The sequence below is a fragment of the Erinaceus europaeus genome, chromosome 8, assembly GCF_950295315.1.
Source record: "Erinaceus europaeus chromosome 8, mEriEur2.1, whole genome shotgun sequence".
NCBI lineage: Eukaryota > Metazoa > Chordata > Mammalia > Eulipotyphla > Erinaceidae > Erinaceus > Erinaceus europaeus.
Genome location: NC_080169.1, coordinates 11,621,542 through 11,638,521, shown reverse-complemented (window position 1 = coordinate 11,638,521; position 16,980 = coordinate 11,621,542). Strand labels below are relative to the sequence as shown.

Below are 16,980 nucleotides of genomic sequence, written 5' to 3'. Positions count from 1 at the left end.
CACCCACCCACTCATCCGGTCATTCATTCATCCATCCGTCTGTCTATCCACTCACCCACCCATCCGGTCATTCATTCGCTCATCCGTCCGTTTATCCATCCACCCACCCATCCATCCGGTCGGTCATTCATTCATCCATCCGTCCATGCGTCCATCCGTCCGTCCACCCACCGCCAGCCACTGCTTTGCTTCTGGAGGAGGTAAGGAGCAGAGACTCAACTCCTGGCTTCCCTGCTGCATGGGGCAGGAGCTGGGCTTTCCTCTCTGTGCTGCCTGTGTGCATTTTACCAGCCCCCCCAGCCCCGTTATCTCGCTCCCCTCCCCCTGCCCCCCGCTCGCACTCCCCCTCTAATGTGTGATCTGGAAGCTCTATAAAGCCTGATGTAATCCGTAATGCAGTCTCTGGCTCCAGATTCGGGATCCAGTTTCAGAGAGCGAGAGATTGGGGAGCGCCGGCAGGCGGTGGTGGTGGTGGGGGGCAGCAGCTCGCCTCTCTCCTCCTCCTTCTTCTCGTCCTCGGCCTCCTCCTCCTCTCCGCGCCGCCCCGCCCCCGGCTCGACAGGGCTCCCCCCCCCACCCCCAGGAAGGGGAAAAAAGGCGAGAAGAGCGGGGCAGGCGAGAGGAGCGCAGCGGCGGCGGCGGCCGGAGAGGGAGCGGCGGGCGCAGGCGGTAGCGGGCGCGGCGTTGGCGGCGGCCCTGGCGGAGCGAGCGCGGAGCCGGCGAGCCGGGAGCACAGGCGGCCGCGCCGCGTCCTGCCCGGGCCCGGCCCGCGCGCCCCGCATCGCCCGCAGCGCGGGCATCCGGACCTGCCGGGCGCCTTGGGGGCTCGGGCGAGCAGCAGGCTGGGCGGGGGGCTGCGGGCGCCTGCGGGGGTGCCCCAGGGGTCGTCCGGGCTAGGCCAGGAGCTCACCGGGGGCGGCGGGAGAAGCACCCCCTCCGGCCGGGCGCCCGGCTCCGCCGCGGGCGACTCCCGGGGATTTGCAACTCGCCGGATCAAGTCTTCGCCGGCGGGGACGCTGCTCCGGAGCCAGGTAGGGGCAGGCTTGGGCCGGGGGTTGGCGGCGGCTCAGGAGTGGGAAGGAAGGGGTCGGGGGATGGGCAGCCGCCCGGACTTCCGAACTTCGCCGTTTGGGGCTTAGCGGCTCGGAGATTTGTGCTGGGAAAGGGAGTTGGGGACCCCCCCGCCCCCACCCCGGCCCCCACCCCCACTCCGACCGGGGCTTCGGCTTCCTCCAGCGGCGGCCGCAGAACCTGGCAGGTTCCTCCAGCGCGGCCGTGCTGGGAGGGCTGAGGAGGGGGCGGCCCTGGACGTGGAGATGGTCCTCCGCGCTGCTCAACTCCTCCCAGAGCACGCAAGACAGATACACACACACACACACACACACACACACACACACACACACACACACACCTCACACGCATCCGGGTCGAGCTGGCAGGCTGGCTGGGGGTGGGGGAGTTACCCCCTCCCCTCCACAGGCACAGACCCACGGCAGCTGGGGAAGGAGTTCCCGTTGTGTCCCCAAAGTGTACAGTCGCTGGCAGGGGGCTTTGGGATTCCCAGATGTGAAATCAACCCCCCGCCCCCGCACACACACACCTCATACACTCAGGTACTCTGGGGCAGGTACTCTGGGGAAAGACACCTCAGTCCCCCTGACTCTTAATCACACGGACCCCCTCCCATTCTGGCTTCGGAGTGGCAAAGGCGCCCCCTCCTCTGCACAGAGCCCGGGCAGGGTAGGGTAGACAGAAGCCCCCACACCCCCTGGAAGTCCTAGCCCATAGACCAGCATTGACCGCAGAGATTCCAGAGAGGTTCTCAAACGCCCCATCCCATAAAAATAAAAATATACCAGGAAGGCTCTCCTAGCGCCTGCCTCCCACAAATGCCTGGCTTGGTCCATCCTTGGTTCCCTTTCTGCCAGATCGGACAGGCCCTACGGATAAGCCCCCTCTGAACTTTGGGTCGGCCCTGCACCTTGCCTTCTCCTGAGAAGGGGGGAAACCAGGCATTCCGCAATCCGACCACTGCCAGCCAGAGCCCTTCACGACCGCCCGCTGGCCTCGAAGAATGCGCACAACCCCCACTTCCTGGGGAGACAGGGGTCTCTGGGCCCGGTCTGGCGCTGCTGTCTCCCTGGCTCCCTTGGGTGCCCTGGGCCAAGCAGAGCACTCCCAGGGGCCTGGAAGCAGGAAAGGGGCAGTGGAGCAGAGAAGCTCCGCCAAGGAGGAGACAGGGAGGGCTTGGCCAGTGCCTGCGGCTTAGAACCGGGTCCTCTGGGTTGGCATTGGTGGCTCCAATGGGGTCACTTACCAGGCAGCCTTGGAGAATGTGCCCAGGCTGCCACGCAGACCCTGGCCTTCTGAGCACCTTATCTTTTATACTTTTTACCTGGGCCTCCAAGTTTCTCTGAGTGCAGGGATTCAAGCGGGGACCACAGGAGACCTCCTTCCCCCCCCCCCCACAAACATGCCTGCACCCTGCCCCATCAAGTCCCATTCCCCTGGAGCCTAGGCCAGTGCTCATAAGCTGCTACAGGGACGAGTTGAAAGACGTGCTGGCGCGTGGGTGGGCAGGGGCCTCACACCCCCGCCCCAGGGAGCAGTTTGGCTTCTGTGTTGGGAAGAGGGCTTGGAGATCTGCTTTCCCACCGCGCCCTGGGGACCCACGCAGACCCTTGGTGCCTTTCCAGCAGAAACACACGCCCCCTCCCCTATGGCCGCGGAGAACTGACAGTTATGCTGGGGATAACGTGGGGCTGGGCTCCTCTTTTATATCCGGGTTTAGTGTGTGCTGCTGGGGGTCTGGAGAGGCAACCCTAGCGTCCCCTAGAGCCCCAGGCTTCACATTCCGGTGAGGGGGGTAGAGGGAGGAAGCTGCTCAGCTCCCCCCTCTCCTCCCCGACCGCGGGCAGCTGCGAAACTCCGCGCCCCGGACGCTCGGGTACCGCCGGCGCGGGCTTTGAGGACCCCAGCAAGGTCAAGCACACCAAGGAGGGGGCGGGGGCTCCCGGGCGCGCCCAGGTCCGCGCAGATTCGGAGCCTGGAGAGGGGAGTGGGCCGCCCGTCGCCGGTGCCCAATCCCCAGAGGCTGACGCTGCGCGCTTTGGGGGATCCCGGGGCGCCCGGCGCCCTGGTTCTCGACTCGCCTTGCGTTCTTCCGTTCTGCTTGCAGACTTGTTGCACCTGCATCGGCGAGGCGCAGGGCCGAGCCCCGAGACTGGCAGGAAAGCTCCGCGGGAGGGCGGGCGGTCGCAGGGGCTCCAGCGCCGAGTTTGCCGCCTCGGAGCCCGGAGAAGGACGTTTGTCCACCGCGCTCCGGCACGGGGGTGGAAGCTGCCATGGTGTCGCCCTGGGCATCTTGTCTCACCCCCCGGATCCCGCACCGAGGAAGGCACGCGGGCAGCCCTCCAGCCCACAGAAGCCCCCTTCCCTGGTCCGCAGGCTGCGGCTCCTGACGGCCCTCCGCGGCCGCGTCCGTGCAATGGGAATGCGGGTTCTCTCCAGGGCCCTGCCGGCCCAGGCCCTCGCTTTTGCCCGGAGATCCTGCGTGCCGGGTCTGCCGCGGCGTCCGGGCCTGGTCGGTCCTGGGGCAGCTTGGTGCCCACGGGCACAGGGCTGCGGGCCCGGGGAGGAGCTGGAGCTGCTGGGCCCGGACAGCGGCCTGGGCGCTGGAAACCTCATACTGGGGCCTCAACCCCCGGATCAGCCCTCTTGGCCGGGCCCCGCCTCCAGAGCTTTTCCTGGGGGTGCTGCCAGCAAGGCCTCCCCAAGGGGGTTCGAAGCCCAGGAGGCTGAGGCCAGGCTGCGGTGGCGGAGGGCGGAGGGCGGCGCTGCCCCTCGGATGGCCGGGAGAGGGCGCCCGCACCGCGCCTGCCCGCCCCTTCCGCCTCCTCCGCAGCCCGCGCAGCCAGCTACATCTCTGGCAACCCGGGTCTACAGCCTTGTCCCTCCAGCTACCCCGCGGCAGCCCGCCACCCGCGGCCCTGCCCGAGCCCCGTGCTTCATATCCCCCCCCCAAAAAAAAAAAAAACTCGTCGGTCTCTTGAGCCGCGGTGCCCCGCACACAGGCGGGAGCAGTGGTGTGCCCATGTGCAGCACGCATGCACGTGTGTGCCTGGCAGCAGGCTGCGGGAGCAAACTCCACACTGGCTTGCATGGAACGCCGAACCACAGAATTTGATTGAACCTCCTTTTCCTGCAGGCTGGTCCCAAGTCTGAACAGACAGATGAGCTCTTGGGGATAAAAATCCCGTTCTGCCACACCAACCCATGAAGCCTCCATCCTGGAGCCTGGAGAGTTTGAACCCTGTGGTGCAAACCCCACTGCCCACCTGAGAGTGCTCTGGCCCCTCCAGCCTCAGGCCTGTGCAACTGCGCCACACAGCCGAGCTGTGATTCCCAGGAAAGCACAGTCCTGGGCACTATGTACACAGCCTGAGTGCAGGCACATAGAACTCAGAGGGCCATGTGTACACACTAGTGGTGATGGGGTGGACTGCAGCTTGCTTGGGGTGGGGGATGGCCTGCCTTGTCCCCTAGTATTAGGGCTCCTGGGACTGTGGGACAAGGAGAAAGAATTGACGCTGGCAATGGAAGGCAGAGGCCTGCAGAAGCTCAGAGGTGGGGCTCCCCCCAGAGGTTTCCACAAGCAAGTGGCACAGGGACTGGGCCCCACAAAGGAGTGGGTGGTGGGAAAGGGTCAGAGTTCTCTACTGAGTGGTCTCAGCCACACACCCCTATCAGGAGGGAGTGTGTATTGGAGGAGTTGTGTGTCAGGACTAATTGCAGCTGAGGAGGTGGGGGAATGAGTAGTGGGAGGGGGGGGGGACTCAGAGGGAACAGGGCAAAACAGCAGAGCCGCAGGCCTTGTTTTTATCCTGGGGGTCCTGGGGAGCCTTGAGAGGGCTTCAGTAGGGAGTGGTGATGGGACTTGGTCAACATGCCAAGGACAGAGTGGGGAGTCACCCAGATGCCCAAGTCCACACATGTACCTGGATACACACAGTGCCTTTCACCGGAACAGCAGCTGCCCTGACACCAGCTAGGACCCACGTGTCCTCTGAAAAAAGGGACACACAGAAAGGAGGAACAGCTGGCTTGGTCCCTAGTCCTGCTGACCCCTCAGAAGGTGCTGTCCTGCCCATTCCTCCTACCCAGGTACAGAGCAGGCCTTAACCCCCCTGCTTGTGGGGCACAGAACTATCTGGAAGGACATCAGGGGACTCACTGACAAGTTGTGCAGGACAGGAAGGCCAGGTCTGGGCAGCATGGAGAGCCCCGTGAACGCAGCCCCACTCCCAGCTCCCTTCCAGTTGGGAAGGAGAGGAGGCCTAGGAAAGGCCACCCTGATGTCTGACAGGGCACAGCTATGGGCCCAGGGGTGGAAGCCACCCTTCTAAGACAAGGGGACCCTCCTGTCCATGCCCCCCCCCCCAGATCCTGTGAGACACTCCTTGAGTCTGGGGGATACTATCCTTCTGACTGCCAGGGTCAATATTAAAGCTGAAGCCAGCAAACAGAGTACTCCGGAAGGGTTCTTATGTCTGCTCCGGCCTCCATACCCCCCATATTAACTTCACTAGTTGAGAAAGTGACAAAGGTTGGCCCAGAACCAAAGGGTTGGGTTCTAAGTCCCCGGGGGTCTCCTCTCAGTCAGACCCAATAACAAGCCCTGGGGCCCTCCCAGAGTATTTTGTGCTGCCCCCAAGCAACACCTGTGTCTGCCCTGAAAGTGACTTAGATGAATGTCAGTGCCCAGTATATGCCACAGACACCTGGATCCCTACCCCGTCACCCTTCACATCACCCCGCCTTCACCATTGTCTTCACACTCATTCCGCTACCCAGCTCTTGCCCATGGGGGTATGAGGAAACCTCTGTGACCATGGAGCCCGGCACTTCCAGAGGCTGGGAGATTTACCTGAATCCAGGCCACCTCTAGCACCTGGTAGGTGGTAGCATATGATGAAACTATTCCATTCTCCAGTTGTGGCCAGTTTGAGGGGGGCACTGACTTCTATACCCTGGGGGCTGAGGGTTCCCAAATGAAAGTAGGCAGAGGAGTAACTGGGGGAAGGTTAAGGCACAAAGGCCACCCCATGAATGCCATGCTATCCACCCCCAGAAATCTCCCTAGAGCCTGAGCTACCCCACCTTTCTCCCTTAGGTGAGCTCCTCTGGGTCCAGGGTGATAGGTCCTAGAGCTCTGTGCCCAAGAGCCCTGCACTGTGACACACTGATGGGTACTGACAAAGCCCCATCCTATTCCCTGAGGAATGCACACGACTTGGGAACATGAATGGGACAGGAGTGGGGTGTGGTCTGTGAGAAGAAGCCACACCCACTCCCTGCCCCACCCAGAGCCCTGGCTCATCCTGTCTTTTAGTCCTGACCAGCCTGGCCTGGCTCACAACAACTTGTCCAGAAGGTCTTCTTTCCACAGCAGTGCATGCATGCATGTTCACACACACACACACACACACACACACACACACACACTCATGAACACTTGCTTACTTGCAGTGCACACTCACTTATGAACACATCTTCACTCTTGTGTGCACACTCAGGCATGGTCACATCTGTGTGCAATGCACACAGACTCACAGTGCATATACCCAACACTGTCCACACAGATGTACTGCACACTCATCTGTGCACATGTGTCCTGCACTCACACTCATCCATCCACCCTGACCCCTCACTCTCTCAGCTATCCAGAGGTGACGGGGGCCTTCTCCCCAGGGTGCCCTCTGGTTTCATGGCCCAGGCTCCCTTTGGTGTACTTTCAGTCCACTGAAGTCTCAGGCATAGTTGGGGGACAGGTATTGCAGGAGGGTCAATACCAGGGTATGAAAGTACCCCCTGCCCTGGACAGCCCCTTCCCAAATATCTCTTCCAGTCTGATCACTATCTCTGTGCCCTCTGGTGTGACCTTGGACACATGACTTTGGACAAGCCCCTCCCCCCAGGGACCTTGGGAGCATTGACCCTGGCATAAGGAGCACCACTCAAAGCCTGGCCACTCGAGGGTGGCAGCAAGACATTATCTTGGGCACTGGGGCTCACTCTGGGTCCTGAGCAAGGGGACACAGACAGGAGAGGGTGACATATGTCACATCAAGACTTCCCAGAACGTCTTGATTTCATGAGGTCCACCTCTATGGGGAGGCCCCAGCCAGGGGACAAGTATTGATCATCACTCTGTCTGACTTGGGGTTGTCAGAAAGCATGTGCGCACACCTTTGCATCTCCGTGTGCACTGTGTACATGTGTGCATGCATACATGTGTACACCCACTCAGGAGTGCAGCGCAGTGGGGGCATAGGAGGAGGCACGCCCACTCTTGGAAAGCCATGATGGGCTGCTGAGAACTTCAAATTTTTTTAATTTTTTAATATTTATTTATTCATTTTCCCTTTTTGTTGCCCTTGTTGCTTTCATTGTTTTTAGTTATTACTGTTGTTGTTGTTATTGATGTCATTGTTAGATAGGACAGAGAGAAATGGAGAGAGGAGGGAGAGACAGGGGGAGAGAAAGATAGACACCCGCAGACCTGCTTCACCACTTGTGAAGCGACTCCCCTGCAGGTGGGGAGCTGGGGGTTTGAACTGGGATCCTTATGCCGGTCCTTGCGCTTTGCACCACGTGCACTTAACCTGCTGCGGTACCGCCCGACTCCGGAACTTTAATTAATTTTATTTGGATAGAGGCAGAAACTGAGAGGGAAGGGGGAGGTAGGAGAGACAGACAGACAGACAGACAGACACACACACACACACACACACACACACACAAACTTGTAGTCCTGCTTCAGCACTTATAAAATTTCCTCCCCTGCAGTTGGGGACCCAGGGGCTTGAACCAGGGTCCTTGTGCATTGTGACATGTGTGCTTAACCAGGTGTGGAACTAAGTGCCCAGCCCTGCACTGAAGACTTGCTCTAGCCATCGGCAGAGCAAGGGGGTTGCTAGGGAGGCTGGAGAACATGGAAGGTCCCCCTGGTCTGCAGGTGGTTTGGGGTAACTGAGCCCTAGGCTGAGAGGAGTGGCCTCTCCCAAGGCTGTCTGGACAATGGGGTAGACATCATCTCTCTGTGGATCCCTGGAGGAGTTGTTGTCTTGGCCCCAGGGGTGGTCCCACCCCTCCCTCACAGCAGGAAGCTGGAGCTCCTGTACAGCTGGGCCTGGGCTGGTTAGGATCTGTGGGTGACTCCTTTGCCCTGGCACACACAGAGGAAGGAGACCTCCTGATATTAGGCCTTCATGAGAACTGGGAGAGTTGAGGGGGGCTGGTTCTGCTAGCAACCCAGTCTCAGACGTGTTTCGTCAGTCCAACCCCCTTCTGCTCTGACCCAGGGCCCTCTGTTCCTCAAGCCAGAAGAGTCATTGAGACCTGGCTGGCACAGCTAGGGTGGGGGCATATGGTGGTTGTTGTCCCTCCCCAGCTCTCTGCTTCTAGAGGGACACTTACTGGGCACTCTCCCCATGCCCCATGCCTTACCCTTTTGAGACTACTAGGCCTGTGTCCAGCTCCCATAGTGCTCTAGACCCCTGTGACCAGACTGCTTGACCTGACCTAGCTTGGGAGGTTTCCATGGGGGTGCCCAGGGCATCCTGAGTGGGAAAGCTGTCTCAGGCAGGGGTAGTGGGGTGCCCTGGCAGCCTGTGCTGTGTGCTCCCCTGGCCAGTCCCTGAGCGGTCCTGGTGCCCAGGGTGCTCACCGCCCCTCCCCCATGCAGCTTCTTCCCAGGATACACAGTCAGGCACTGTTCACAGGGCCTACAGGACAACAGAGTGCCTTTTGTAGCTGGCGTCTGGGGCCACCATTGGCAGCCTGGGGTGGGTGGGGAGGAGATGGGACACTGGCTGGGTCAGGGCTGAGCCAGTGGGGGAGGAGGGCTGGACGACTGAGGTGAGGCTGGAGAACATGGAGCCACAGGGCCAGTGACCAGCTCTCCTTACTGTTGCTGGGGGGGGGGGGAAACCAAGGCAGCCAGGGCCTCTGATGGCCAAGCAGGGGGGCTGATGATATTCTGATCCATCTGGGGCTGTAGTGGGAGTGGGCTTGTGTCCCATGGCTGATGGTGGCCCTTCTCTGAGTCTCACTGTGTGTGACCACTGCTCCTGGGGGTGCCTTAAGATTGAATGAGGTGGCGGGGGGTGGGGGGGTCCCTGAGATCTGAGATCCTCAACCCTGGCCCCTATCAGCCAGACCTGAAGAAGAATCACACCATGAAGGTCATCCTATTTTGTTTTTAATCATTGCTGTGGTTGTTATTATTGTTGTTGCTGTCATTGGATAGGACAGAGAGAAATGGAGAGAGGAGAGGAGACAGAGAGGGGGAGAGAAAGACAGACACCTCCAGACCTGCTTCACCGCCTGTGACGTGACTCCCCTGGAGGTGGGAAGCCGGGGGCTTGAACTGGGATCCTTATGCCGTCATGTGCGCTTAACTTGCTGCACTAGCGCCCGACTCCCCGAAGGTCATTCTCTTTTGTCATTGTGACTCAGCCCTAGGCCCTGCCTGGGTGGCCACTTGGCCCCTTCCCTACCCCACCGCCATGGTCCCTGCCTGTCACCCTGCACAGACACACAGACACCTGCAGTGCTCCATCCTCTCCCAGGCTAGCCAGCACAGGTGATTGGGCAGCAGTAACAGACTGCCAGGACAAAAGGATGGGGCCAGATGCTTGAGAACACCAGGGCAGCTGATGGGTAAGGGGGCCACACCAAGCACTGGTGACTGTCCTTGGAAGCCAGGACAGTGGACACCAACCATCAGCTCAGAGGGCAGAGGATTTGGAAGGGAAGCTGAATTAAAAGGGAGCCCTTCTGGAGAGGAATGGCCAGAGAGCATGTGGATCCCAGCCCTGGGGCCGAGCCCCACACCTTTAGTCAGAAGCTTGTAGGATTGGGGTCCTTAGCAGAGGCCTGTGTGAGCTGAGGCTAGAGGAGATCCAAAGGGGAGCCTAGAGAGAGAGGGTCCAGGAAGCCTTGCAGGAGTAGTGGTGAGACAGCCTCCACTCTGCCACCTCCTCCTCTGAGACCCTGTCACCAGCTGCTGTGACTCTAGTCTGGCCTTTTAGCTCACCCTGAACTGTTACCTTCTGGAAGTTCTTCTGCTGGGCTAGGATAGATAGCCTAATGGTTATGCAAAGAGACTCTCATGTCTGGGGCTCCAAAGTCCCAGGTTCAGTCTCCTGCATCTCCATAAACCAGAGCTGAGCAGTGCTCTTGTAAAATAATAATAATAGAAAAAAGAAGATGGGGGTGAATAGTATGATGGCTATGCAAAGAGACTCTCATACCTGAGGCTCCAAAGTCCCAGGTTCAATCCCCCACACCAAACATAAACCAGAGCTGAGCAGCACTGTGGTAAGAAGATGAAGAAGGAGAAGGAGGAGGAGGAGGAGGGGGAGGAGGAGAAGAAGAAGAAGGGTGAAGAAGGAGGAGAAGGAGAAGGAGAAGAAATAGTAGTAGAGGAAGAAGAGGAAGAAGAAATTTCTTCTTCCATGTACCTTGTATACATGTTCTATGGGGATACAGGTGTGCACAGACATATGTGCTTACAAAGACATGTGTTTTGTATACATGTGTGTACACATGCATGTAAATGCATAGATGTGTGAGCATGCCTATGTGTATACCATGTGCTTATGAACGTGCTGTCATGCATAGATGCCTGGACCTGTGGAAAGTGTACATACTGACATGTGTGCACATACACATTCACCACCCACCTCACCCCACCCTACCTAACCTGCCCAAGCCGGAAGTTAGTCTCCCCCAAGACTTCCCTCTGGGTCCAGCAGCCTTCCTTCTCACTCTCCCCCACCTATATTTCTGCCCCAACAGTAAGGAGCCAGTGAAATGAAGATTGAATTGGGTTCCACCCATCCCCTCATTCTCAGGACCTGTCCAAACAAGGCCTCCTCCGGGACTCCGCTTCCGGGTGCTAGGGAGAGCTGGGGGCCTTCCCTCCCCATCTTCACTTATCTCAGTGCTGATAGCCAGGCCTGGTCTGGACCTGAGCTGGCTGCGACCATGGCTGTGTGATCTGGGATCCCTGCCTGCCAGGCTCACTCCACCTCTCCCATTGATCTAACGCTTCCTTGGGGTGGGAGGTGTCAGACAGGTAGTCAGCTCCAAGGACTGAAAGGAATTTGTAGGTCAGAGTGAGGTCAGGTGGAGCAAGGAAAGTGATTGGGTACTAGAGAGTGACTGCTGCAGGTACAGCAGACACAGCAGACGTGTGCACCACCACCAGGCCTCAGCTCTGCCTCAGCTCTGCGGCCCACCCAACACCAGGAGGGGAGAAAGGTGGGTGCCTAGCCTAGGGTCAGGGAAGTGACTGGAACCCTCCCCACCTTGGCTCCCTGGTGGCCTTTGTGATCTTCTGTGGAATCCTGTCTAGAAACCCCTACATAGACACTTCAAGGCCAGGAATCTGTTGGGGGCTCACTTCAGAGCACCAGTCCCTGGGGTGCAGCTACCTCAAAGGACTCTGACTCTTCCCTCATGCTGCTTCTTCACTGTGCAGGACCCTCCAGGTGGGTCCCCCCTTACTATGCAGCTACTGGCCTGCAGGTTAGCCTGGAAGCGCCCCCCCCCCCTGGCCATTGTCCTGTGCCCAGGCAGTGCTGGCCAGTACACAGAGCTAAGGGATTTTACTATTAGACTTGGGTTAGGTCAAATCCTGTGTGTGTATAGACTGCATCCTGCTATGTACGCTTAGCCCGGTGCGCTACTGCCCGGCCCCTAGACTGCATCCTGGGTAAGTTCCCCTCACTTGTAGCACCTCCAGCACGTGGCATCTCTTGGCCCAAGGTGCCAATCTACAGAACACAAGAGTGGCAGGTACAGGGACAAAGTTCCCTGCCAGAAAGCAGTGAGGAAATAGCTCCTTGGAGTCTGAAAAGAACCCTTCTGTGTATGCGGTATGTCTTCCTTCTGTTCCCATTCTTTACTCCTCCTTCTCCTTCTCCTTCTCCTTCTCCTTCTCCTTCTCCTTCTCCTTCTCCTTCTCCTTCTCCTTCTCCTTCTCCTCTCTTTCTTCTTCTCCTCTCCTTTCCATTCCCCTCACTGCAGCTAACCTGGTCATCCAGGACCCCGCTTCCCTATTGGGGGGTCACTTCTGTTCCATGTCTGGGCCAGCCTGCAGGTTCAGCTCTTACCGGCTTCCACCTGAGAGGTTGGGGAAGCTGAGGCTGGGATACATGGTGCTTGCTTGAGATCACACTGCCCTGTGAACACAGCTCTCCACTTCCCCACTCTACCCTCAGACCCTTGAGAAGGAAAGGGTCCTGGAAGGGGGCCTGCAAACACTAACCTGATGTTGCTGGCCGGCTGCTTGGGTTGGGCAGCAGGCAGTGTCCCTCTGGGTGGCTCGGTCTGTGCTCTGTCAGCAGAGTGGACAGCTGCACCAGGAGGTCATCCTGACTAAAGTGGGGGTGGGGCTGGAGAGTATGGGTGGGAGAGAGCCTGTCCTCCCTCCCTGTCTGCCTGCCTGCTGGCTCAGTAAATACACATAGCCCAAAGGGCCCAGCCACAGACCTTGCTGGCAGAAGGGAAGGTCCATGTGGGGTCAAGACTGGGCAGTGACCACCCCCTGAGCCTAGCGTGGCTGGGCTATGCCCCTTTGCCCACCTCCCATAGCACCAGCACCCTCTCTTGGAGCAGGAGAGTGATGGGGGAGGGCAGGCACAGGTCTGGGGGTTAGAAGTGGGGAGCAGATTCAGTGTGGATTCTCCGTCCACTCACAGTGACTTTAGGCCAGTCACTCCCGCCATCCCCAGCCTCCATTTTTCTCATCGTGCGGTGATCACAGTCGTGGTCTAGCAAAGTGGGGTGTGGAGCAGAGTCCAGTGAGCCCCAGCCTGGATGCAGGAGGTGTGCCTCCGGGTCCCTCCCCTAAGTCTTTTCCCGTCATCCAGAGATGCAGACCTGGGGGGCTTGGGCATCCCAGCACAGAAGACTGGGAAGAGGGGGTGGTCCCTAATGGGGGCACCAGGAGGCAGGAAGATGGTGAGGAAAGTTGGAGTGTGAGGGGCAGCCGTACAGGTGCACAGGCTTTGGATACTCCTGCTTCCAGGTTGTGTGTGTGTATGTGTGTGTGTGTGTGTGTGTGTGTGTGTGTGTGTGTGTGTGTGTGTGTGTGGTGGGGGTTCTTTGCACCCCCGCCTTCAGATGGCTTAGAGACCAGACTGTGGCTGGTAGAATGATCTTTATTCCCCCACCTGACTTCCCATGATCACTTCTGTACATTGTCCCCCAAAAGAGGGATGTGGGGAGAGGTACTTATGTGGAGAGCCAGGGGAGACAGCAGAGAGCTCACCTTCAGACATCAGAGACACAGAGACAGACTGTGAGCCAGGAGACACTTAGGCCCAGAGCCCAGGGCGCCATGACAGGCCGCCAGGCCAGACGGGGCCCCTGTGGTACTTGGCACTGCCTGTACTCTTGCTAAGACCTGGACTGAAAGGCACCTCCTGCCCCCCTGGCCGGGCTTGTCCCTGCAGGCAGGCACTCTGGCAGACAGCCTGGTGAACAGGACAGGTGCTAAGGAGCATCTCCAAGGCTTGTGTCAGTCACTGGGTCCCCACACAGCACCCAAATTCTGGACTCTCCATGGGGACTTACCCAGCCCCTTTTTGCTCTTTATCTTATAGCTGCTGTTGGTGGCCACAGACTGGCACCGGGACCCTGGATGCTAGAAGCCATCACCGGAGTCCTCTAATACCTGTTCCTGCCCTCTCTTGGAGCCCACCGGCCCCGACTCCCCAACTGGCCTGATCCAGTTCTCTGCCGGACCTGGCATGTCAAGGCCTGGTCTGTGCCTGCCTGCCCAGCCGGCGGAACCTCAGCGGCCCCGTGAGCTAGGATGAGGGGCCAGGCCGCCGCCCCTGGCCTCTGCCTCCTGGATGCACTGCTGCTGCTGCTGCTATTGCTACCGGGGCACTGGGCGCTTGCAGCCTCAGGGATGGACTTGGGGCCCGGGTCCGAGCCTTGTGCCACCCTGGTGCAGGGCAAGTTCTTCGGCTACTTCTCCTCTGCCGCCGTGTTTCCCGTCAACGCCTCCCGCTGCTCCTGGACCCTGCGCAACCCTGACCCTCGGCGCTACACGCTCTACATGAAGGTGACCAAGGCGCCCGCGCCCTGCGGGGACCTGGGCCTGGTGCGCACCTACCAGTTCGACTCCTTCCTGGAGTCCACGCGCACCTACCTGGGTGTGGAGAGCTTCGATGAGGTGCTGCGTCTCTGCGACCCCTCGGCGCCCCTGGCCTTCCTGCAAGCTGGCAAGCAGTTCCTGCGTATGCAGCGCCAGCAGCCACCCTGGGACCGCAACCTCGGGGCTCTGGGACCCTCGGCGGCCACCGAATTCTCCGTGGAGTACCTGGTCGTGGGGAACCGTAACCCCAGCCGGGCTGCCTGCCAGATGCTGTGCCGATGGCTGGATGCCTGTCTGGCCGGTAGCCGCAGCTCTCATCCCTGTGGCATCATGCAAACCCCCTGTGCCTGCCTGGGGGGTGACCCTGGAGACCCTGCTTCTGGCTCCCTGGCTCCCCAAGGGGACGTCTGCCTGAGGGAAGGCATGGCTGGTGGCCCTGAGAACTGCCTTACCAGCCTGACCCAGGACCGGGGCGGGGACGGTTCCCCAGGTGAGTAATGACCAGGAGAGGCTGGTGGGAGAGAGCCGGTATGCCCAGGGCAGCGAGAGGAGATTTCACCGTGGGTGGCCAAGGGCAGGCAGCCCGGGGTGTCTGTGGCATCCTGGAACCCTGTATCTTTGAAAGGCAGATGTTGGGGAGAGAGCATAATAGTTATGCACACAGACTCTCATGCCTGAAGCTCCAAGGTTGTAGGTTCAGTCTCCCACAGTACCATAAGCCAGAGTTGAACAGTGTTCTGAGAGGGGGAAAAAAAAGCTTTGAAAAGAAAGGCTAAAAGGAAGGAGGGATGGAATAGAGGGAAAAGGGAGAATCCCATTCCTGACTGCAAGAGGGAGTTTCTCCACTTCTGTCTGGGGGGACTCCTTTAGTTTATGCAGGCAAGATAATTCTTTTTAATTAATTAATTATTGGATAAAGACAGAAATTGAGAGGGGGAGATAGAGAGGAAGAAAGATACACAGTGACACCTGCAACTCTACTTCACCACTCGTAAAACTTTCCCCTGCAGGTGGGGACCAGGGGCTTGAACCTCAGACCTTGCACACTGTTTTGTGTGTATTTGACCAGGTGCACCACCTGGCCTAGGAGGACAATTATAAGGGGCCAGCCAACTGTCCTGGCCCCGTGGTTAGGCTGCCAGAATCTCTTGGAACAAGACCATGTAGAGAGGAAGTGAGCAGAGGGGCTACTGGGAGGTGGCATTTGGGGATGGTGTCCGGTTGGGCCCGTATAGCACTCAGCAGCTGGGTATGGAGTGCCTGCTGTATGCCCCAGGTGCTAAGACATGGCAGTAAACCTGTGCAGATTCCCTGTTCCCCTAGAACTGCCTCCTGGGGGGGGGGGGATTTCTGGACAGAGGCAGGACAGAGGACATGGCAGGATGCATCCCCTTTGTGAGAGGCAGGTCACCTGGAGGGCAGGGAACTCCCATAGTCGTTTTTTTTTTTTTTTTTTGGTGGGGGGGCTTGATCCAGGTCCTGGAAGAAGTATGGTGAGCTCCTAGGAATCTGAATAGCACTGCAGGGCAGAGGGCTGGGCAGAGGTGAAATGTTGGATGCACTGGGTGGGGCTGGGGGGAAGGATCCTGCTGCCACCTTTGGGAGCAGACTGGCTTTTCCTTAGCGAGTTGGGAACCCAGGCAGCACATAGGTGCTGGAGACCTTCAGAGCCCCTTGAAGGATGCATGGGTTCCTGAGAGCTCCTGGGAGGCTGGGGCTTAGGGGTAGTTGGCCTCAGACTGTTGCATTTGAGACGCATGCTTAACACATGTGCTGAGAGATCAGGAGTCAGGCTGGGCTGGGTTTTCTATGTTGGGAGTGTCCCCATGGGGCCTGGACACATGTCCAGGGTCCTTAACCTCTCCTGAACCGGTGAGGCCGATGGACTCTTTCTCAGAATAATACCTTTAAAGGCATAAAATAAACCGTGTGGGTCACAAAGGAAGCCAGTGATCCTGGAATGCATTCTATTCATGGCCCCTGGGCCCAGGATCCCAGATTAGAAACCTTAGTGAAGTGGTGAGTTTAGCTGGAGAGGAGTAGGGAAGAGAGAGCAGAGGAGAGGAGAAAAGGACTGTGGAAGGGGAGATGAGGAGAGATGAGCAGAAGGGGAGAAGAGGTGGGGGGAGGAAGAGGAAGATGTCTAGCAGGGTCCCTGTAATCTAAAAAAAAAAAGCAGGTAGCCCCCTTGGTGTAAGGGTGGGATAGGGCTGTCAATAAATCCATGAAGAGGAGGTGAGGGGTCAGTGTGTCAGCCACCATCCTCCTTTGCAGCCACAGGGTAGGAGGGGAGGGCTGGCCAAGCTGGAGGTCACAGTGACCTTGTACAGTTCTGTGATGTGTGGGAACAGGGAGAGAGCAAGGGATCTTTCAAAGGTGTGTGTGTGTGTGTGTGTGTGTGTGTGTGTGTGTGTGTGTAGAGGGAGGCTTCTGGAGCCTGGGGTCCTCAGGATACGATGGCCCAGGCCACAATGGCCAATGATCCACAAGGCTGTTCAGAGTCAGCACCAGGCAGTACTGACTGTACCAGGGGACAGTGTCTGAGTAGGGGAGAGCATGCTGACTAGAGCTGGGGGGAGGGGGTGAATTCCCTTATGAACACCTGCTCCAGTCACCCTCCCCCCCCCCACACACACCCCAGGCCGACTAGAGTCTTTCTGCCACCTTGAGACTTCAACCTAATGGAACACTCCACAGAACTGTGCAGGGGGACAGGGAGGGGACATTGCAACCATCCAGGTCAGGGCACAGCAGCAGCGGCAGGAAATGAAAAGAGAGCCGGGCAGTGCCAATGGCCTTTGCTG

General features: G+C 58.9%; 1 protein-coding gene across 11 annotated transcripts in view; it reads left to right on the top strand.

The window, feature by feature from the left end:
• The first annotated feature begins 598 nt into the window (after nucleotides 1-598).
• The window catches only part of ADGRB1 (adhesion G protein-coupled receptor B1), an 81,431-nt gene continuing 65,049 nt past the window's right edge, over nucleotides 599-16,980 (top strand). For 5 of the 11 annotated variants that reach the window (XM_060195908.1, XM_060195904.1, XM_060195900.1 and 2 more), the window contains exons 1-2: nucleotides 613-1,031; nucleotides 13,677-14,666. In XM_060195908.1, coding sequence (XP_060051891.1) covers nucleotides 13,889-14,666 — 778 coding nt within the window. In that variant the 5' untranslated portion in view covers nucleotides 613-1,031; nucleotides 13,677-13,888. Of the gene's footprint in view, nucleotides 1,032-13,676; nucleotides 14,667-16,980 lie in introns of all 11 variants that reach the window. The other 6 variants (XM_060195907.1, XM_060195905.1, XM_060195906.1 and 3 more) reach the window with 5 other exon arrangements.